At 46.7% G+C, this 23653-nt stretch overlaps 1 protein-coding gene across 1 annotated transcript in view; it reads left to right on the forward strand.

The window, feature by feature from the left end:
* The window catches only part of cspg4 (chondroitin sulfate proteoglycan 4), a 46867-nt gene that overhangs the window by 13087 nt on the left and 10127 nt on the right, over positions 1-23653 (forward strand). Inside the window, exons 2-6 of the mRNA XM_037452146.2 lie at positions 13360-13523; positions 14353-17874; positions 18739-18918; positions 19090-19365; positions 21764-21940. Coding sequence (XP_037308043.2) covers positions 13360-13523; positions 14353-17874; positions 18739-18918; positions 19090-19365; positions 21764-21940 — 4319 coding nt within the window. The remainder of the gene's footprint in view (positions 1-13359; positions 13524-14352; positions 17875-18738; positions 18919-19089; positions 19366-21763; positions 21941-23653) is intronic.

A 23653-nucleotide genomic window follows, 5' to 3' on the forward strand; every position in this document is an offset into this window, starting at 1 on the left:
AAGGGCAGGACTTTGTTTCTCACGTGTTTAACTTAAGAAGATATATTTCATTTAAGCCAAACAGTATTTGTACCAAACTAAGTCATTTTTTGGTTTCAAAATACAGCATTAAAACTGCATCCAGAGGAACCCCTTTTTAACATAATTGAGATGGCAGCTGTATTTATTGAAACACTTTATTTTAGGATTTAGGGTTAAGTGCTCTGAGCAACCAAAGGCTTCAAGTTACATGAGTATAATTTTCCAGTAAATGGTTGAAAAAATGTTTCAAACTTTCAGCCCTGCAGATAAAAGAAACGATTACTCCTCGTGGAACTGTCCGGCACCATCCGCCATCGAGCTGTCCGTCAGAATCCATCGTGTAGTTTGCGTGTGCCTAAAAAAAAAACTGCTTTCTCGTTGAAACCGCAGTTAGCGCTGCCGCGTCAGATAACAGAGGCGGTCAAAAATAAAACACATTATTATGGCCTCGTGAAGCTGCTGTCGCACCGAGAAGTGACGCCATTGGAAACCAGACCAACGCCCTGACACCACGCCAAGGCCCTTCTGGTGAAACAGAGGATCAGAAGCCTGCAGCAGAAGCTCTTTTTTTTTTTTTGCCCAAAATGCATCCCTTTGCCGCATGCCCAGAAAAGAAAAAAAAACATCCCGCCTCCCACCGGGTACGCTGCGTGCTTTCTTCTTTCCACTTGTACTTTCCTCTCGTGCACTTTTAGTCAAGGCTTCGTTGGAGCAGATTCACAAAAAAAAACACAAAGACTCCTTTTACAGTAGCCATCTGAAAAACAACTTTCGGTGCCGTTTGGTTACCTCACTTTTTTTTTTTTGGTGGTGGTGGTGGGGGGCGTGTTTTCTCTACAGCCTGAGGGTAGTGTGTGTATCGCCTCCCTTTTCAGTCCCAGCGGTTGTGCGCGTGTGTGTGTGTGTGTGTGACGTTAACTCGTGACGTTAAGGGTCCCCACCAGATCCAGCTGTGGCCCGCGTGCCTTGCTCCTCGTGGGGGCCTTTTTAGTGGGAGAGCACGCGCCCCTGCTGGAGGCCAGCACATGCATATGCCCCCCCCCCCCCCTCCTCCTCCTCCATCGGGGGGGGGGGTCCGTGTTTCTGCCTGAGTGGAGGGGACGGAGCGTGTCTGAGGATTCCGTGGGAGCCAGGATGTCGGACCCTCGTGCGTTCTCCTCTGTGTGGCCTGTGTCTGAGGCTCGGAGGAAGCTGGATGACTCGGTTCGTCTTAAGCGTCTCGCGTCTGTCGCTGCCAGAATATTCCGTTCTGGGGTTTTTTTCGGGTTTTTTTCCGTCTTTTCATCCATATACAGTACGTCTTTTGTTGTTCTGACAAATGCAATTTCTCCCAATAGTGGCGATTATGATGCATTCAAAGAAACTCCTATTCTCATCCGCTGTGTATCTGTTGGTACACTAAAGGCGTTTCGACATGTTATGAACACTGTGCACTGACTCAAGTCGGCATCAAATGTGTAAAAGCTGTTGATCGTTAAGTCAAACGGCCTCATATTCAGGCTTGTTAAATGGTTACCGTGCGCTTGCACATTATTCAATTAACTTTCGTATAAACCACCTCTGCAGGGTGGGCTTCCAATATTATATAAAGCGTGGCTCTTAATTTCACTTAAGGGAAAGCACAAAGTGTCCGGGAGCTCCTCTGAAAGTGGAAAAGTTCTTCTGGAAACTTCTATGTTGTTTGGGCAGATTCAAAAGTGCACACAAGCTACGTGGATGAAACCATTTGGGCTATTTGTTTTTATTGATCAGAAGCCCGTCTGAAGATCCCTGTCAAAAGTCTGTCAAACTTGGCTTTTGGGCCTTTTTGTCTCCGAGCTTGGACTCGTTGTGACGTCCGGGTCACGAGTTATTTCGCTTTTACAAATGGGTTGAAAGGGACCGAGCCGCGTGGATTTAATGCCAATCTGCACGGACCAAAAACAGATAGAAATGACATCCCCCCCCCCCCCCCCCCCCCCCCCCCGATGATGGGAATGAGTCTGGCCCCTAATGAGGCTGTAATCGCATTGGGAGCCGTGAAATGTGTGTTTTCGCCCGTCGGCAAAAGGAAGCACGCGTCTCCCAAAAGGGCTTTTAGCAACGCACACTTCGAGGAGGTATTCACATCCACAGGCATTTTAATTACTGTCGGGTAGGTTTCAACTGGGTTGGCTTCTGTTCTTCGGATGGTTAATTAATGTTTTGTAAGCTGTTTCTCTTTTCGTCCAATGGAAGCGCAACAAACAAGCGACATCATCACAGGTGACGTCGGGCGCTTCTTTTAGCGTAATAAAACACACATAACCACAAAATATTAGGAACAATTAAGATTGTTGCCAAAGCTGATGACAGCTGATTAACTCATTGTAAAAATCAACATGTTTGTGTCTTGCAAGCCTCTGGGAAAGAAAAACATAATATTTATCCGTCCATTTTTCTATGACAAAGACACTGGGTTTTTCTCATTTGTTTGGCTGCTGAGATCTTTTTTTTCACACAAACTGTGTTGCCAGCTTGACAGATCATCCAGATCTGCGAAATACTCAAGAAGCTAATCCCCCCCAGATTCATGATTATCACATCCGTTTGAGGTGTAACAAGTAATATGCGAGTTCAGAGCACGCGGTGCGTCATTCCTGACATTCTACGGCGCACATTTCTGCACGTGGTGAATTTTTGCTTTTGAACTTTATTGAGGCCTCCTGTCCCCCCCTCCCTTTGATCTTCAGACACTCGTCCTCTTCTTAAGCGAGTCCGATAGAAGATAAGTATAATCATATAATAATTCCCCTTTTTTTGCAAAAAGTTCAAGGGGTTTTATACAGCCGACATTCAAGTTACGACAACAAGTGAATCCCAACAATTGTGCCACACACAGGTGTGTGAGAGGGGGAGGGGGGGGGGGGTTACCGCAGCAGGTCCAAAGCCCGCCTGAAACTTTAAGACCCTCAAATCAAAGGGATTCTCAAATCTGGCTCCACAATCAACTGGAGCCTTTTCCCTCAGATTGAAGTGCTCCTCCGTGTCGGCTGTGCTCAAGTTCATTCTAACAGCCATTTATTCCCTAATAGTCCTCAGCACACACGCTGTGATTATGAATGAGCTGAGGAAGTTGAAAATGTCATCCATCAATAGACATTGATTAAAGTGAATCACTGTGAAATCGCTGTAATTTTTAAGATAACATTAGACAATTTTGTGCACATAAAAATATCAACTTCTTATTGAACCAATGGGACTGAAGTGGGACTGTAACGGGGAGGAAAAGCAATTATCCCGTTAGTTAAATCGAATGACGGTGATTTGATGAGACTATTGTCCCATTTCTTTACTATTCAATACAATTGTGTGTATTTCACAGTCATGTACTCAAGCTTTCGTCAAAACAAAAAACAACAGTTCTTTGTTTGATCCCGGAATACCTGTCAATCAAGCCAGCACAAAACTCAAAGCACAACCTTCCACACATCCTGAAATCATCTTAGTGAAACACTCGTTTCATTGAAATCTTATACACAATAGAAGGGTTTAGCAAGGCCATTACACCTTGTGTCAAATAACTCTTTGAACAAGATTACTTTTTCATTTATGTACAATAATCCTGTTGTTTACTTCTACGCGTCACTGTGGCGGCGCCGTCGCTCAGGACCTCTCAGTCGGGAGAAACCAGTCAGATAGAAAGAAAAAAAAATCAATGAAGCAGCAGATAAATCCGCCCCGAGAACGACGAGGCGACGAAGCCGATGAAACCGATGAAGATGAGGTGCAGCTGGAGGGGTGGAGGGACGCGACGCGGCAGCGTTGGAGAGACGATCGCGTGCAAAAAGGGGCGGCGGCGAGGTGATAGGCTGGCGGTGCAATCGCTTCATTGGGCTGATTGACAGCTCCGAACAAGGACAGCAAGGAGATAATCACCAGGAGCATGCGCGAGCAGTGACTGGCAAGTGCATGCAGACGTGTGCACGCATGGAGCCAGGAAATAGATGGAGCCACATGGTGGAAAGAAACACTGGGTCCATTTAATCTGATGCGGTATAACAAAATCCTGCAGATTGTAATCCAATGAACAAACACAAGGGACCGTGTACCCTTCGATGTGATTGACAACCCCTTTGAGGAAGCTCTACTTCTTGACCTAAAGACACACTGAACCACATGCACCAAGGGGCCCAAATGGTGAACTTTGTCATGTCACTCGAAAGCGTGTTTAGTGTGATCGGAGCTTTATTCAAATGTGAGATACACTGTTATTTGTGCAGTAAGTAACGCATGGAGCCATAGAGGTGAGAGCCATAGAGGTGACAAGCAACACTGTGGAAAGACATGAAACACCTTTCATGCATCAATACCTGGATTTATGAATAGACTCTCAGCCTCGGGGTTCAATTTCTTTCTCCGCACATCAACGCTTTCCTCGCTGTGGTTCGGCTCGGTTTTTTTTTGGCCACGGGGCTTGGTGAAGGCAAGCATTGATTTCGGTTCTGGGCTTTGTTTCGGGTCCTCAGTAAAGACGGCGACTGTCTTTAGCACAGCTTTTGCCTCTAGCATCGAAAAGAACAACAACATATTCCTCTCTTCCCCTCATTTCAATCGCCCCCTGATGAAGAGCTCGCTCTCTCTCTCTCTCTCTCTCTCTCTGTCTCACTTACGCACTGTTTCAACATTGCGCTCCTCCATACCCCCCCCCCCCCTCCCCCCCTGGCTTCATCAGAGTCTGACAGCCTTGTCAATATTCACCACACAAAGTGGGCAGAAAGCCATCTCGCACCTCAATGAGAGGAACAAATTTGTTCATAAATCTAAATATAGCAGTGGAGCTGTCAGCGTCGTATGTAAGACTACGCGTATTATGCACAAAATCTGCGCGGGCCATCTGTGCCTATGGCTTGTCTTAAGCCCATCAAATTACTCACCCATGTGTGGCACTTTCATCAGTACACGTAATTGCACCTTGGCAAGATAGAAGATTTGTTTTTAGGGATAATGGACGAAAGGCTCGCGAGATGCACACCGTTTGAATTGGCAGATCTATTCCGCCACGCAAATGTTTGCAGAAATTAAAGAACACGTGCCCCCCCCCCCCCCGTGGAGGCCGTGATAGTGTATCGACGAAGCACACAAAAAAGAGACACAAAAAGCCTAAATAGGGTTTCAAAGTCGTCGTGTAATTCCGTCCAATGAAACTCTGCGATGAAAGTCTGCAGAGCGGCGTGTTTGCACCGATAGTTGCGCAGAGTGAACAGCGCCACGTGATTAACACGGTGAAATCTGCCACACATGTGGACAATTCTCACGCAGCTTGTGAGCATTCAGTCGAATCGGCCCGTGCGCTTTTTTTGGGGGGGTTAATGAGCAACTCATCTCAGATGAAATGAAGAAATAACAGCGTAATCAGTCAGAGGCAATGAGGTGCTTTGCTGGTAATTACATCTGTCGGAGACACAGAAGTTGTTGGAACAACGGCCCATTTAAACTCTGTTCTCTTGTTATCATCTAAATGCAAATTGGATTTAATAACGGCATTGTCTGCCTATCTACAGAAATTGTGTGTCAATGTACAGAAACTGAAAAAAAAAAGAGAAAGAAAGGCGGTTTTCTCTGAGGTTTTTTCATTTGTCGGCGCCCATGAAGCTTCCTTCCAAAGGTCTTTTTAATCATATTTCGGTCCCTTTGAAGATTTTGTCTTTCTAAATATCTGTCTTGGAGGGCATCCCTGAGGGCTGCTAAGCCGTGACGCACACGCCAACTCGTGGCACTTTGTCCTCGATTGTGACTCACGGCCCTTGTGACAAGTTTGCCTTTTTTCCGAGGACCTTCGCAGACGACGCCGATGACTCTTCGCCGGCCAAACAAACGCGGCGGCGGCGGCTGTTCCTTTTTCGGAGGCTTTTTGGATGATCTCCTGTCACGTCGTCCAGATAAGTGATGTTCTGCGGGCTTTCCTCGCGGACTACGGTGACCAAAGGTGGATGAATTCCGTCTCAACTGTTGAATGAATAAATAAAGTGCTTCCAGGTGCCGTGGTGGCCGGCAGCCGCGTTGTGGGCATTTCTGGGCCGCCAGTAAAAGTGTCTGTGAGCAGCAGAACCTCGTGCCGAGGTGACAGAACTCCGTGGCCTCCGGCACCCGCGAAAGCCTTTTGTTTTTGAAAACTATGACGGATTGGCTGAAAGAGAAACGGTTGCAACTGGAATTTCTGTGCATTTCAACCATAAGGGTACGAACACAGAGTGTTGTTGGATCCTCAAACTGAGCGGATTTAGTGGAAAGACGGAAAAGAGCGTTGCTTGTTCCTTTATAGGATTACTGGAGCTAGAATTAAGCAGCTCTCCAGCAAGGATGAACTGTATGTTTTCTGAATATATATATATATATATAACTGAATATGTACAGTATATCTGTGTGTGGAAATTGATCCGTAACCGTGCTAATTACAACCTTTTTGGACTCCTTTGGTTTGAGTAGTGTAGATTAGAAATAAGGTAATTGTCATAACAGAAGTGCTGAAATCAGGCTTAAAAATCACCAAAATCAATTGAAAATAAAGACCTTCTGTTTTTTTCTCAAATATACAAATCAAAGATGCTTTTTTTTTCCGGCGTAGGAATACATTTGTTTCGTGGTACAGAGGAGCCTCCGTGAACCGACCGTCACCACTTTCCACTGAAATCAGATCCTTCAAGCCAGTACTTAAATGAGCAAACCTGACCGTGCAAATAGTGGGAAAATGTAACGCATGTACAACATTAGAGTGTTGTTTCGCAGTGTTCCCCATGGTTTTTTACACCTTAAAGGCTGGGGGACGGAGGGAGGGAGGGAGGGAGGGATTAATTGTTGCTGTTGAGAGAAAAGTGGCTGGATGGTTGCTGGTTGGCGCTTGGGTGGAGCAGGGCGGGCCTCCGCTCAACAGTAGCCGGGTGGAAAAGAGTTTCACGGGTGGCGGGAGGCGGTGGGTTTGCCCCAAGGGCCAGCTGGCCCCCGAGTGAGGGAGGGGCCACCGATGTGTGCGTGGGAGGGTGTTTACGTTGCAGCGATGTACTCCTTTCGGTCTCTGGGTGTGCACTCTGGAATAGTTCAGAGTAAAGCCACTTGATGGGAGGTTTTTTTTTTTTTTCGAGAGCAAACATCTGGATAATGCATTTGTCCGGGCTCGAAGCGGGAGAGCGATGACTCCGGGGTTCGGGGAGGGGGGGGGCGGGGGTGGTTAAGGGGAACAGGGGGATGGAAGGCGGGGGTTAGTCTGAGCTGGAGAGGGTCAGTCTGCCGGTGTGTGATTGTGAGTGTGTGTGTGTGTGTGTGTGCATTTAGCTGGTTCTCATTATAGGGCTAGTGTGACACTCTGATCCCAAACACACACACACACACTGACTTTGAAGACCCAGGTTTGAGCCGGATGTGGGTTTTGGGGGGGGGGGGGCCCTTCACTCCAGCTTCTGTAACACAGACTCCCTCCATGGAGCACAGAAAGGCCTCATGGAAAAGTGTACCGCTGTGACCAATGGTCTGTAGACGTGGAGTGGATACGACAAATAGGACTTCATACCTTTTGTTGTTGTTGTTGTGATTAGTTTGAAATTGTATTTAATACAAAACTAAGGTTGAGTATAGAAGCTTAATAATTATCAGAGAGCTGAGGCAGGCATTTATCCAAAAATGGCTTCGGATGATCGGTTTTATTCAGGAACTTCTTTTTGTTGTGTTTGAACAAACCCTTACTGTATATAAACTGGCATTCTATGTACCTTATAGAGTGTCAACAGGGAAAAATGTGGTCCTGCAGACACCTATGTGTGTACATATGTGAATCCATCTCCTTGCCATTGCTACCATAGCGACCCAAAGACGTTTTAAAGCTCTGTTTTAGAACTTAAGTATTGGATCAACGACCAGAAAAAAAAAACATTACCTGTAAATATTTGGGACCCCCATCATTTAAGGGACGTCTAGGGGGAAATATTTCTGACAGTAAGATGCTACCCAGCGAAACGCCAATATCATGGTGATATCTAGCGGGGGGGGGGGGGGGGGGGGCAGCATGAATGGAGCTATTGACACGCTCAAAATGACGGCTAACGGTGAACGAGGCAAGACCCAGAGAAAACCCCGACGAGAGCAAACATGCAGACGTACCTTCTCGGCCCCTTCGGAAAAACGAGTGAGGGTGGAAAATTACAAGACAAAAACCACAGGGCTGTCAAAGCGCTCCCTGCTTAAAAACTGTATTTTGAAAAACTAGTACTAGTAGTCACTAGCGAACCCTCCAACACAGATGCCTGAAATAAACCAAGGATGAAATGACTTGGTTTAGGTATCGGCACTGATTCGATGGTAAAATGTAGCAGCTACAGGACACAGGAGCTCTGTTCTCGTCCATTTTCTGTTGACAAAGTAAACAATAATACAACCTTAAGTGGCTCCACTTAAAGGCTGTCTAATTTCCCCCTGCAATTAACTTGGACCTTCAGCGCTGTGGAACAAAACCAGAGCGGTCGTGCGTTGCGTGCGCTGCTCTCAGGTTTAAATCAAAGTACTTCGGGGGGATGATTCCATATTGATCCTTCAGTTGATTTTAAAGGAAAAGGACAAGAAGTACGGGACACGTTGTGTTCTGCAGGATAAGTTTTATAGTCTCCTCGTGATTCCCGTTTGGTGCTTTTTGGTTCTTCTTTCGTCCTTCCCCGTCTTCTCCCTCAACCCACTTTTACCATGGTGAGACTTGGCGCTGGAATTCATTACCGTTCTCCATGGACTCAACTTGTAAACATCCTCGTTCAATCCGAGGGGAAAGTCACAGTTGATGAATAAACAATGAGAGCCTGGCCAAAGAAAGTGCCTCTTAATATGTGTGGAGGGGTGGGAAATCAGTTGAAACAGTATGAACAGGGGGGGGGGGGGGGGGGGCAACCCTCTGATGTCAAAGGGAGGAGGGAGGGTGTTTTAACAGGACCCCACCCACTGGGACCTCGGGCTGCTGATGGCTTCCGCAGCTCGGCGGGGGCGGACAGAGGCGCGCTTTGTACTCCTAGAAGTCCTAAACTACAGCAGCGCCCTGAGTCGCCACAAAGCTTCTGTTCACGGGGGCCCCGTGTTTGGTTTACAATGTCGTAAGGTGAGTGAGGTCATCGCCCCCGCCCCCCCCCCGAGTCATAACGGCCCGACGGGTTGGTCTCACGCCCTGATTGGCCCGAGTGTTTGTTGCATCGTGGCCGAAGCGGAGCTCGAACATTTGAACTACATGAAATACAGTATGCTGATGCCGACCTGATGAAACCTTCCGCCCTTTCCTGACTTCCTGTTCTCATCTCGTCTCAATCCAGTGATGGGTCCGCCCCCCCTCTGTAAAAAAAAAAAAAAAAAAAAAAAAAAAAAGCCAGTGTGCCACGGAGAAAAACAAGTCCCTTTGCCCCAAAGAAAGTGGCCTTTTTCCTGTTAATGATGTTGTATAGAAGCCCAGCCTTCCTCAGACGGCACGAAGGCTTTCACACCCTTTCTGCGCTTTTCCCTCCCTTTCCCCCCCCCCCCCCCCAGCACACGTCCATTTTCCCTAACCTCGCCTTTCACAGGTAAAGCTCATCATTTTTCATTGCCGCAGCTCCTTTTTTGTCTGTTTCATAAGTTTACAATGAAGGAGCCCAAAAAATGATTGCCATGGAGGGCCTCCCCCCCCCCCCCCCCCCCCGCTGAGCCTGTGTTTACTCTGTATTGTACATCCTCACTGGCCTGAGTTGCAGATTTAGAGGGATGCAGGCGTAGGTTTGAAAAAGAGGACCAATGTTGGGTTTGCTTTTCACTCTGACACAGTCTGGCCTTAGAAAAGGCTCCATAAAAGTGTGTCCCTGGTGACTTCTGAAAAGGCAGTGGGGGAGGGGGGGGGTGGGGGGTCCTTATAAAGCAGTCACGGTATGTAGAGTTGTGGCTCGGCTCTCTGCTGTTTAACAGTGCGGGGGGGAGGGGGGGGGGGAAGCGGTGCTTTTTATATAGACTGCTGTATTCACAGTCAAGTCTGTAAACACGATGCAACAATGTGCCGTGATCGCTGTGGAACAACAGCACGCTTTTGTTTTTGCATTCATTCGGGATTGAAACACTGATGACCAAATAAAAACAGAGGTAGCATCCATTCATCATTTACCAGTTTTACAATTATAATACCATTTTGGCACAATAAGCTATGGAAGCCAAGGCCCTGACGCTGTGGTAGGTCTGTACATTTCCTCTTCTGAAGAGGATGATTCAAACATACCTACCTGCCTCGGGGCAGGTTAAATTTACAATTTTGTAAAGGAAACGGTCCTTGTTTGATACAACGCCTGCAAAAAACACTTCCAACTCAACTCAACTTCTCATGTACAATGTATATGTATTAAGATCCATGTTCTGAAACCTACAATCGCAACCCAAAAACGTATGTTTATTAAGAGCACAAGCGCTACGGACCCTCACACGTGATGTAATTGCTGGTACGGTCAAATGCCAGGACACCAAAGAAAGCTCTCCAATCACGTCCACGGCTGACAACACCCTATCCTCCACGTAATGATCTCCACAAGCATGTCCTGGTGTAATAGACACAGCCCAGCAACGGAAACAAGCGGCCAACATAACCACTATTTATAGCAAAGCTAACCACGGCTAAACCACGGGTTCCACAAGGAGGCGGTTTGCTTGGATTCTGCGCAGTGTTGCCATGGCAACACAGTGCTCGTGATTTAGTTATTTTCTTTCAGGACCAACACAACAAGGGCCACAGAAGCATCCCAAAACACTCAAATCCTGTCGCACAGTCCCATCTTCACACTTAAGTCAAAATATGCCTGAAGTGACTCAAGCCACGAGACTCAAAGTCCTCCAAAAAGGCTCCAATCTTCCTGCACTCGTGGTCAGCGTGTCTCTCTCTTTCCCGTAGACTTGTTTCCGGACACGTGTTGCTAGATTGAGACCAAAAGAGGATCGAGGGGGGGGGGGGGGGGGGGGGGGGTGGAGGAGGAAAGGAAAAGACAGAGAACAGGGTCATTCATTCAGGCGCTCGTGAAAGAGAAGGAAGACTCGGTTTCCTCCAGCGTTATAAATACAAGCGCGGTCAGTCATCAAATCATAGCCATCTGCATTGGCCCGACACCAGGATTCTGTTTGATGCACAATGAAGCAGTTGTCGGGAGGGATGTGGTAGCCAAAGGGCATAAAAGACGAGACCTTTTTCCTCCTCCCGTAGGTGCGAGTGACTTTTTGCAACGACCGGGTGAGGACAGGAAAAAGGTCCGGGCCAAGGCGGAGGGACAAAAGAAGAGCGCTCTTCCCCCCCCCCCCCCCCCCACATGAAGCCTGTCCTTTACAGAGCTTAGCTGGGGAACTAATGAATTCTAGGTCCAGGTACGCTGCAGAGTGTGTGTAGCTATTGTGCGCATCATTAGAAAAATGTGCCCCCTTTTTTTCCTGAAGGCAACAGCAGGCGAGCTGAATGTGAACCAGAAAATCCCCGGGCAGAATTGTCTTGGCGTCGCTCTCTCCGTCAGCTTTCATCCCCGCGCTCAGCGAACAATCCAACAAAAGCTCGGCTTTAGGAACCATGGAGCTCGTTGCGATTTTCTTTTCTTAATGCAATTGCCCGAAAGAAAAGATTCTGTTCCCCCCCATCTTTCAGTTTTCAGCCTGAAGGCTCCTGTGCAATTAGCACTATTCTTTCGTTTGGAATACTTTAGCCTTACTCAAAACTCTCTGAACGGTATCATAACAGCCTCGAGCGCAGTCAGTTAACGGGCTCGCGACAATATACCCGACAAAAAGGGACATTTTGAAAATGAATGATGTGTGACTGTGATAATTCCATACGATTTCAGTAACACAAATGATATTTGAACGTCCATCTCCATTCTCGTTATGAATTAAGAGGAAACATTTTACAGCTGGAGTTTTATTGGCTTTAATTAATTACAGTTCATTGGTGTGAATTCACTCAGTAACGCTTGCAAATATGTGATCATTTCTAAAAACATAACATTTCTTCTCTTTTTTTTCGGCCCCCAGCATAAGCGTTTCCCTGTGCCGTTTCCGTGTGCTGAGAACGTTCATCACTGTCTTTGTTCATGACAGAGCAGCCCTGGAAGCAAGCGCGCATGCACCCTTTTAGCGAAATGACAAAAGCCACCGGCACAACGGCCTTGCTTTCGGGCCCTGGCTGACATTAAAAAAAAATGGCGTCTTTGTTCACACGTACCGTCTGTTGCAGATCTGGAGAGGTTCATTCAACAAGAAGGCGAAACCAAAGGACAAACGTACCCTTCGGGGGGGGGGGGGGGTTTCCCAGGTAGCAGCCGCACTAATGTAGACGCAACACAGACGCACGCTGTCCTTGAAAGGCCGCATGCGAACATTTCTTCTCACACGGACCCCTGCCAAACAGAGTCTTGAGGAAATACCTTTTCCATTTATAGCTATGAACGGTTTCGGGTGTCCTATTTACTTTGACTCGGTAAGATGTTTGCTGCACGGCATTGATTTTTGATCCGCGTGATCTTGTGGGAATGTTCTAACAGACGATGAGTCTGCTCCAGTATTCCAAAGCGTAAGCATTTTGTGGCATGAACACGGCCTCCTTTCGCATTTCTGTGTCTTCTCTCTTGTGGTGTGAGTGGGTGGCTAATGGAAGACCCTTCTTCTATATCTCTTGGCCTGGGGACACGGAAAACCCAACGCTGTAGGAAATGGGGTCTTGGAGGTGGTCCAGTTTAATTTCAGAGCATGTGCACGGGGAAATAATTGACTTCCTCCGTGGTTAACATTTTGTCGAGGGCCTCGGAGAGCGCAGTCCGAGGCAGGTGGCTGGATTAGCATATGATTGGAAACGAGGCAGCTCAAGCTTGGGAAATCCTCAGCCCCCGGAGTCCATACGCCCGGAAAAAAAAAAACCTCCACAGGGGTAATGACTGATGTCTCAGTGAGTGATTCCCTTTGAGGCCGGAGGAGCTCCTCTTGATCCAAGAGCAGCTGGAGGACACCTGAAAATATAGAAATGAGACCTGGGCGAGTTGCACTGTAAAGAGAGAAAATACAGAGTAATTAGTTTCTTCCAAACTTCCACATTAGAATTCTCACGGTTGCTATCTAGCAGTATTCGATGGGTTTACATTGTCTTATGCATGTTATCCCAATGCAGGGATACTGTACTTTCTAATTGTTTGATTAGGCTTTCTTATGTTGAAATGGCAAGCACACAAAATTGTCATTATTGTCTCTATTTAAACGCACAAAAAGAGAAAAGGTGTGTGTGGGGTTACATACGGTGACACCTTGCCTTTGACTTCTAAGCCAACAAGATGTCCTTTCCTTATCTTTGTATTCTGTTTTCACTCTTCACAGAATCCTACTTTGGGGACAGCCACTGCACTTTACAAGCCTTTCAAGATGTCTCCACCTTCCAGCTGTCACTACAGATCAAGACGAGTCGGCGAAGTGGGCTGCTGTTCCTGGCTGCAGGAATGGAGGATTACCTGTTTCTTGAACTCCAAAACGGGAAAGTACAGGTGAAAATACAAAATACAAAAACCGATTCAGTTTTAATTCCTGTCATTTTGCTTCTTACCTTTTCACACTGCAAGTGTCGGGAATAATACTTCTAATCAGCACTAGTTTTAGGTAACATATATATCTGCAGCGTAATTATGTTTTCTCAATTAAAGTGCTAAGTGTGTAAGTGAATTTGAACATCAAAGCAACACTTTCAGTGCAATTTCAGTTGCACAGTGACCTATTTATTAATTTACCGCAACAATCCAGTCCATGTTTTTTCATATAAAGTTACTCACTTTGGGGTATCTTAGGTGCAAAATGTTCAAAACCTTCTAAATTCATTTCATTGCTGTACAATAATTTTATGAAAAGTGGGATATGAAATGTTGTTTTGAGAGCCATTCAACTTCAAGACTAAAAAGTTTCATAGGTGCCATGCTGACACCAACCAAAACTGATTAGATTTTTCTCTAGTTGTACCACTAGAATGTGAGCTGTGACATTTTAAATCTGTAATTACTTGTTTGACAGCATAGAAAAGCAGAGTTAGCATCAGGCGTGCTATCACAGAGATCTATATTGATTTTCCTCGGAAGGCACAGTAGCTTTGTGATTTCATGAGATGTAGAAGGAAATATTTCCTTTCCTAATTTCCTTCATTATGTTACTCAGACGGCATATGAGATGCACGAAGGCAATAGTTAGTTAGTCTTATCCGGCTCCCAAACTTTTAGGAGATGGTTTATTTCAAAATGTACCCTAGTCAACCCAATTTGCATGTTGAAAAACCTTAAATGTATGTAAGTTTAATATAAAATATTAAATGTTTTTGTTGTTCCTCAGGCACGGTTGAACATGGGGGCTGGTGACGTGACACTGTCTTCGTCCCAAGGACTGTCTCTGAACAACCTCCAGGAACACAACATCTCTCTCACACTGCGCGATGACAAACTCACCATGACCATTGATGAGCTCCATGCGACGCATGTTCCCGTGGACGACGACGGCGAACTGCTCAACATCGACATGGGCGTCTGGCTCGGAGGAACGGGAACCCTGGACGCTCCTTACCTCGGCAACGCCATCCCCCCTTTCCGCGGCTGCATGACCGGGGTCCAATTTGAGTCCCACCAGTTCGACATCCTCGGCGAGGCGTTCAGAGAGTGCCACGATACGAAGGAGTCCTGCAGCAGTGAGTTTGAGGCCGGTGACGGGGAGACAACGAGCTTCAGCACCCCTGATTCCTTCGTGTCCTTCCCTACCTGGAGCGGGGCCAGCGGTGCTCCGCGGGTTTTGGAAATCCTCATGAAAACCACCATTGAGGACGCGTTGCTTGTTTTTCACCCCGGCCAAGAGTCCGACTTCATTGCTATTGGCGTTGTGAAAGGCTATCTCAAAGGGGTGCTCGACCTCGGCGGCGGCTTGCGGGTTCTGGAGAACACCCAGGTTCAGCTGGATGATGATCAGTGGCATAGAGTTCACGTTAAAGTCAGTCAGGACTCCTTCGTCATGAATGTAGATAGCCAGTCTTCCTCCATTCCTCTTGACTCGTCACATAAGTTGGACCTGGTAGGACACTTGTACCTCGGGGGCATACAGCGGAAGATGATGGACGTCTTTCGTGAGAGCGGGTCTTTAAGTCGCGCCGAGGAGGAAATGACAGCAGAATCCTTCATTGGTTGTTTGGGAGAAATCAAAGTGAATGAGAAAGATAGAAGCCTGAGGGACGCTTTGGTGACCAAAGATGTTCATGTTAAATGTGAAGGAGAGGAATATGACTACTCAAGCTACGATGAGACAGAATCATCTGCACCTGATCCCATTATATATTCTTATATGGACCAGCATTGCCACCCAACAGATAACTGGCCCGAGATGTTCAAAAATGTCACAAAACTTCTTGATGTCACCATATTGCATGTTGTCGAAGGTGGGGAAGCCTTACTTTCCATCCACAACCTACGACCTACATTTAACCTCAGTGCCGCGGGAATGCATCAATCTCAGATCATCTTTACCATGGAGAACGAGCCCTGGTATGGCCATGTTGACATAAACACTAATACGAGACGCACACAAAGGTTCACTCTCCTCGATGTCATCGATAAGAAAGTTAAATATATGCATGATGGCAACGAAAGGGATGCAGATCAAGTCCGTCTGCAGGTGGTTGCTGAAACTAACAGCTACCTTCCAGAATGTTTAAAGGCTCCTCGTGAGTATGTCCTCCCAGTGGAATTTCTTCCTGTCGATGACGTAGCACAACTCGGTGGAGTAGAATTTCCCGTCACGGAAAACGGCAGAACTCGATTGAGCCCGGCTCTCATCGAAATCACAGAGTCTGACACCCGCTGTGATGAAATGGTCATAACTGTGAGCTCAGAGCTTTCCATGGAAGTTGGTTACTTAGAAAACGGTCAGGAGCCAGGAAGGATCATTACAGAGTTCACTTGCAGGGAATTAAAAGATGGAAATATCTATTTCACACACAGAGGGGGTAGAGGTACTGAAATTACTTTCGATGTGTTTGATGGACAGTCAAGTCATTCGACTACTTCTAAGTTATCTGTGACACAGCCACATATGACTATTGTCACCAACACTGGTCTTCTCTTGTCTCAAGGAAGCAACGCCTCCATAGGTGTTCAAAATCTGGCCATCATCGCTCATCCTCGTAATGGAGATGTCGTGTATGACATTACACAACCTTTGTTATTTGGAGAACTCCAGATTATGACAAGTGATATGAGGTACAAGCAGGTTAGAACATTCCATCAATTTGATCTCGATCAAGACCTCCTTAGGTATGTCAGCACAGACTCCAATGACCAGGAAGATATCGTGACCGAGCGGATTCAATTCAACGTGCACCTGGGGCAATACTCCCTCTGGAACCACACCTTCTTGGTCAAGATTGTCCCCGCACAAGTGAAAGTTGCCATTTTTCCACTAGAGATGGAGGCAGGTAAAGAGGAATCAATTGTACTCACGGACCTTTATGCCGAGGTAAAAGGGAAAAACCCGGATCCACAAACTATACAGTACATCCTTGTCAAGCCTCCGACAATCGGTAGCCTCATGTTGTCAGACAGAGAGTTGAATGAGGGGGACGTCTTTACGCAAAAGGACCTTGAGGAGAACACTGTTAGCTACAGTTGTTACAGAACTGTGGCTACCACAGACCAGTTCCAGTTCAGAGTGCTCGCTGATGATCAGTACTCTCCTCTATACACCCTCCCAATTACCATCCTCCCCAATGCCGATGCTCCCGTTTTGACCAACGTGAGACTGGTTGTCTTGCAGGGCGGAGAGAAGGCTCTGGATGAAAACTATCTGTGGGTACAATCTCCAGGTTCCACGGATATCGTGTACCAGGTCACAAAGGAGCCGAAGTATGGGCGACTTATTAGGGACTCCCCACCTGGGCAGCCTAGATTCGAGGGAGCGATAAAGGTATTCAGCAACGAAGACCTCAGGTTTGAAAGGCTTATTTACAAGCATGACGGCTCTAAAACAAACAGCGATGAGTTCCATTTTTCCGCATTTTATCAAGGGGGAGAAAATGACCGCGTGGAGGCAGCGTCTGGAGTTTTCAGAATATCCATCCAAACCAAGAACGAGCATGTTCCGGTGAGGGTCGTGGACAAAGTCTTCAACATCGTCCGCCACGGCCAGCGTCTACTGACGACTGATTTCATCCAGTTCAAAGACGACGACTCCGGTTTCAACGACACGCAGATTGTCTACGCTCGCGAGGGAATCCTCTCGGGCCACATCGTCTCAACATCCAACCCCTCGCAGCCCCTGTTCCGTTTCACACAAGCCGACCTGCGAGACAAGAACGTCCTCTTCGTTCACCACGGAGCCGACCGGGAGCGGTTCTCCCTGCAGGTGTCGGACGGCTTCCACAAGACCACCGCGCTGCTTGAGATCCAGGCGGGCGAGCCCTACCTCCGGGTGGCCAACAACACAATCGTTGTCATCGACCACGGAAGCACAAAGACCCTTGACACAACCCTGCTGAGCGCCGACTCCAACATGGACATCAGAGACGACAGCGAGGTCGAGTTCCGGGTCACGTCCCCGCCCGGCGACGGCAGGATCATTGTGAGCGGGGTCGAGGCTGCAGAGTTCACCCTGGAGGACCTGAAAAAAGGCGTCGTGTCCTACGAGCATAAATACGAAAGTCTGAGCTCCAAGGACTCCTTCGGCTTTAGAGTCCAAGCAGGAGAACATACGGAAGAAGGCACATTCAGGATTAAGATATTCAAGCAAGGTTACCTCTCTGAGCCTGAGGTGATAAACAACAAGGTCATCATTTCCTATGAGGGAGAGCACAGCGTAATCAGCCAGGATCATCTCAAGGTAATGTCAACGGACGATTACAGTAAATTGAGTAGTAGTAGTAAGTAGGGATTCGTTTTCACCGACTGGAATGCTTAAAAGATACAAATCATAAATATTTTATACATTTTCTTGGCTGGCAGTAATCTATAAAGCACACTTTTTTTAAATTTAAGAACCACACTTAATATTTTTCAACCTGGCTGTTTTTCTTTCCCAAGTATATTTTCTCTTTGTGAGATACAGTAGGTCTTTGCAATGACACACTCAAGTACACCGCCTTGTTTTTTAAGTCCGTCTCTAATCTACATTGTAACCAGATGAAAGCAGGACAATATATGACTGTGCAGTTTGCCGTTTAATCTAGTTTATGTACTAAATTAGAGTCTATTAAATGTGGAAAACAGAGGACCAAGTATCCCCTGAGGAGCTTCCTGAAGCCCACTGTAATTTATAAGATGAGCCAGCCCGCACTTCATCTCGACTGAAATTAATGAGGTTTAAAATTGCGGCCCATTCATAAGACATTCTCTGCATATATATCTCCACTTTTTTCTTTTAAACTTTCATTTCACCAAAGTACACACACACAATCCACGGAAGAAATGGGGGAGAACCTGGCACAACCTTCTAATGTTTTTTCTACTGTGAGTAGTTCCTCTATTTCTATGACGCACTGTGTTTGGGGACAGCAGCGACTATCATCACCACACCTAAAACTACTTCCCAATTGATGCAGCAATTTGAGGTTGATTTAATTCGTCAGAAGGGATGACTTCTGCACTTCACACAAATCCTTTTTGATTGTCATCCCACAAAAAAAAAAAGCATGAAGGTCCTAGAGGTTCGATTGTGAATAAACACTATGTCCACTTTCCTTTTCAGGTGGAGCAAGCCGATATTCTTCCGACAGAGATGGTGTTCACCATTAAAAGACTTCCCCTTCTCGGCCACGTGGTCAAACTGACCAACAGCACAGGCTCTCCGGTCCTCGACTACATTCCCTCCTTCACTCAAGAGGACATTGATCAGGGACACATCCTCTATGTGTCTGCAACCTTCGAGGTTTATTGTCCTTTCATTTGTTCAGATGTGGCAGGTTGTTCTTTTTCCTGTTCAGCACAGGTAGTAAAATCAGACAAAAACCACCTCAGCCTCTGATGAACCTGGGGCACGGGGTCTATTTTTAGTATATATCGATAACTTATTTTAATCAGTTCAATTCATCCCTTTCAGGGCGATGACGCCTTCAGAGTTGATGTCAGCAACGGTTTCACTACAGTGGAAGACCTGCACGTCTCTGTGAACATCGTGCCTCGGCTCATTCCCATCCACACCTTCAACTTCACAGTGAGAGAAGGCCTCGGCAGGGCAATTAACGCAGAGATTGTCAACATCTCACATCCCTTTTACACCTCGGCAAACATCACATTTGATGTGGAGGAGCCACCGCAGCACGGGGAGATCGGGAACCTCGCTGGAGAAGAAGTGAATACCTTCACATGGGAAGAGGTATGTGATGATGAGAGAAGCTGCATATTCCACAGAAAATCATCCAGTATTTTTCCCTTTGGTCAAAACTTTTGTTTGTACTTTTGTATTCAGATTAATTTTTCATAAACAATCAAGTTATGTTTAATTTATTGCCAATATGGTAGCATGCGATCCTGCTGTTATGTAATTGGCTCGATTCCCCGCAATAACGAGGAAGGTCTTTGGATGCATATTTTGATTCTTTCTACTTTTGTGAGTCTGGGACCAAAATATTTCCAGGCCACCCCCACAATTCCACATTTCATCCTGTCTTGATAACTCCAGGGAGTGCAACATAGTCCTCTCTCAACCCCAATCATGGGGGCTGTTCAGCGTGATTACCACAGTGAGGCCCCCCCTCCCCCGGTTTCTTCTCGGTTTCTTCTGTTGTGCTGTGCCAGACGGAAAAGAGGAGGGAGACACTCGGAGCCGCTGCAGCACAGCTATCTAGTCTCTCCCTCGGTGTGGTTTGGAGGCTCCGGCTTTAGGAAAATATAAAAGATGCATGGTGTATGGTTACCACTGAAGAAAAAAAAAAAACCCTCATACATTCTGAGCCGACCGCATAGTTTACTGGCGCTTTGGAGGCATGTCTCGCAGCTCCTGCATCTAACCTCGGTCTCCCTCTACTCCTCGCTGAGCTGCTTTGCTGAAGCACTGTGGAAAAACTGACGGTGTCTTTGGATCGCTTGAAGCCAAAACAAACTGGCCCGGTCTACTCCTGTGATGACGTGGGAATGCGCACTTAAGAGTCCCGCGCTTTGCTGCCTGAAAGGCTCACTCAGAGGGTCTCTCAAAGAACCCAATGTGCAACTCAAACGGGTCCAGTGCGTGGCAACGGTTGGCAGCAGGGAGGCCGAGAAAGGAACATCGAGATGGCGTGCTTTTCTTTGGACTGCTTTTTTATGTCTGTTGTAAGCGCTTTTTCCACCTCACCTGCTGTTATACACAAACGAGTACCGCGCTGAAGAAGAAAGGTCCGGTCGTCGGTCACTGCAGAGCATTTTAACCAGAACGTAATTTTTGTGTTGGAGGGTTTTTGTTCAATGCCGTTGAGACACGGGACGAAACGGTGTGTGTTGTAATCTTTTGTGATAAAGTCATCAGCTTAGGTGGTTCACTGAGGTTCTGTAAGGGTAAAGTAATAAAAAAAAAAAAAGGCTTTGTGGGAGAGTGTACATGAAGACCAACCACATGAATGTGAGTTTGTGCCGTGATGTGTGGATCTAATGTTTAGTGGGATCTAACGGGTGAAAACCTGAAGCACTCGACACAACCAGCTCTGCTTCAGGCCTTAATGAGGGCTCCCATCTGTGGAAACCTATTAAAGTCCACACAGGCAACTTTCATTTTTGGTTTTCCCACTGTTTATTGTCCCAGCGAAGCAGGCCGATTGTCTCGCTTGACTTTCCCCCGATCAGTGATGGCGATGGGGGTTGTTGTTCTAGAAGGATGCCCGTCACATGGCCTCCATTTTCACCTGAGGCGGCTCCGGCAAATTCACAGAAGCTCACTAGCTTTTGTCACGAAGAAGACTTCTCCGGAGTCTCAGTGCACAATATGTTACATCACGCAGATTATTAGAGATGGACCGGATAGAGAAACAAGAACTCGGGGGGGGGGGGGGGGGGGCTCTGTCTGCATAGAGTCAACAGAGTTAACTCAGCCACAGGTGCTGTTTTTCATCCAGCTCACTTGACACAGGAGGACTGTTTTTTTTTTTTTTTGCATCTGGTTTCCCTCAAGGTTTTGTCCCACACGGGCGATTCTCCTTGTTCACGTGCTGCTGCCAGACTTCAAGATCTGATTATAGCCTTTATCGCAAAAACATATATTATCTGTTCAGGGCAACAAAGGTACACAGGATGATTTTGTTTACTGCACAGAAATAAAGGTTGCCATGTTGTCCCATCTCCCAAAAACAAAGAAAGGAATTGTTTGACAATCAGTTAAATGCTAGGCTACCGAGAAGAGACAGTTAGCTTAGCTTAGCACAGAGAGTAAGCTGTGGCAGAGGGAGGACAAATAAACAGCACAGCATTTTCGTCTTTGCGCATTTTGTGCATTAAATAGACTTGATCTCAGTGAAAAGGTGGTGTCGTTGGGCTTAAAATAAGTACGCAAACTTTAAAAACTTAACTTATTGTACGTCGCTTTGGATAAAAGCGTCAGCTAAATGACATGTAATGTAAAAAGTTAACTGAAAGCACGTAACAGATATCACTGATCTAACAACATCAACAATACGAACCCTTCCCCCAGACCAATCAAGGTCTTTGTTGTTCCTACACCTTTTCCTCTCTTTCATGTGGTTTCCTTCCGTTCAGGTCTGATTTCGGAGTGGACTGACTGACTGCATCTTTTTTTTTTCTCCCAGCTGAAACTCGGACGCGTCTACTACACGCACGACAGCACGGAGAGCACGGAGGACAGCTTCACCCTCACTGCCTCGGCCTATGACATCGGGCGCCGCAGCCTCCCCGTCGTCGTCGCGGTGACAGTCATACCCGTCAACGACGAGCCGCCAAACCTGGCGCGGAACACGGGACTGGAGGTAATGTCTCTGCTCCAGGGAACTTTTGGGTACTTTTTATTCCCCTTTAGCAGAAACTACAACAGATTGGAATTCAAGCTGACGGGAAAGAACAAACTTTTTATTGAGACCTTTCAAAACTGAGGGAGTTTTATGACAATTCAAGTTTATTTCAAGTTACCTTTTTCATTTTATTTGCTCATATGTTTTTTGTGTTTTTCTCCTGCGAAATGCTGGTGAGAAGGACTAGTCCAACTGGTGATTGACAGGCTGTAAGTGTTCCCTTCTGCTCCCGACTTTGCATGATTAAACCAAGGCCCAAGACCCTGAAATTACAAGAGAATGGCAGATAAATGGCTTTATAATGGTACTGACATTCTGACTTTCTGGAGAAAAAAAAAGGTCAAACTATTTTGAAAAAAACTACCTCATCGCACTTTAAGATTCACCGCTTCGCACCTCGTCTTTCTTAACATTGATTCTCTGACAAAACGTAGGAATTGAAGGTTTTTCTTAGAAATCCCAAGAAACGCAAACAATCAAAAGCCCTATTGTTCGAAGGAGCTCTTTCCATCGAAGCTCAGACTGATGTAAAAATCTTTATTGCCGCCGAACTGCGAGTGACCTTTTCTCACATACACAGCTCGAGCTGCAGCTGCAGCCGGCTGTCGTGAACCCTGTATGCACTGAGAATTAAATGAAGGCTACCGACCATGCTCCAAGCTGCGTGTTTACCGAAGTGGACGTTTCTGTGAGGTTCATCCAACGAGGGCTTGAAAGTCGCTTTGGATAGAAGCGTCAGCTAAATGACATGTAATGTAATGTAATGAAACGTTTCAAGCCCTCGTTGGATCTTTGTCATTTTCAAAGTGGAGAAGCACACTTTACATCATGATGGCTGGTGGTCCATGCAGATAGAATATGGAATATGTGTTGATCCGGAGCGGCTTCACATGGGTCTAAAATAATTAAAGATATGTGTACGGAATGTTCTTACAGCCATGATCTTGATTTCCAGTAGCCTTCGAGGGACACACTGTGTCCCACTGCATCTGGACCACACTTAAACTTCTCCATCCGTGAGTGCCTCAAAGTGCCTTTGATGCACAAAGAAAGATGTTCATTCAGTAACGCCTTTATGTAACTCTCATATAAAGTCATTTTGGGGTTTTCTCACTGAATCATCCTCGAGGGATGAACAAGTTTTGAAGGATCAATTAAATAGATTGCACAATAAAGCCATTTGGAAAAGGCCAGCAGTGATAAACTCACAGAACTACAAAACCAACTGTGTCGTCGGGCCCTCCCCGCTCTGCCTGCGGCCCTGCGTCTCCCTGGCAACCCGTATTTCTGGAAAACCAAGAACGGTTGACGAGACCGCGGCTCTCTGGCGGAGCGAAGGCGGGCATCCGATCCATGCGCCTCCTCCTCCTCCGCTGCGGCTGCAGCATGTCACGTGATGACATGTGGTGGTCTCCCCGCACACAGCCGGGGCCACTCGGCTGGATCTGGAGCCGGAGCTGTGTGTGTGTGTGTGTGTGTGTGTGTGTGTGTGGTGACCTCTGCAGCAGATGATCAGACATGACGAGGAACGCGTGATCGGACTCCGTTGATCCCAGGTGGCCCGGGTCTGTGCCGGATGCAGCTGGTTGGAGTTTCTGCTGGTCTCTGTCCCAGAGTCTGGTTCTAATTGACTTCACTGTATCTCAACACAGGCGGTTTGTCCATCCATCC

Source organism: Pungitius pungitius, chromosome 6 (assembly GCF_949316345.1).
Source record: "Pungitius pungitius chromosome 6, fPunPun2.1, whole genome shotgun sequence".
Classification (NCBI taxonomy): domain Eukaryota; kingdom Metazoa; phylum Chordata; class Actinopteri; order Perciformes; family Gasterosteidae; genus Pungitius; species Pungitius pungitius.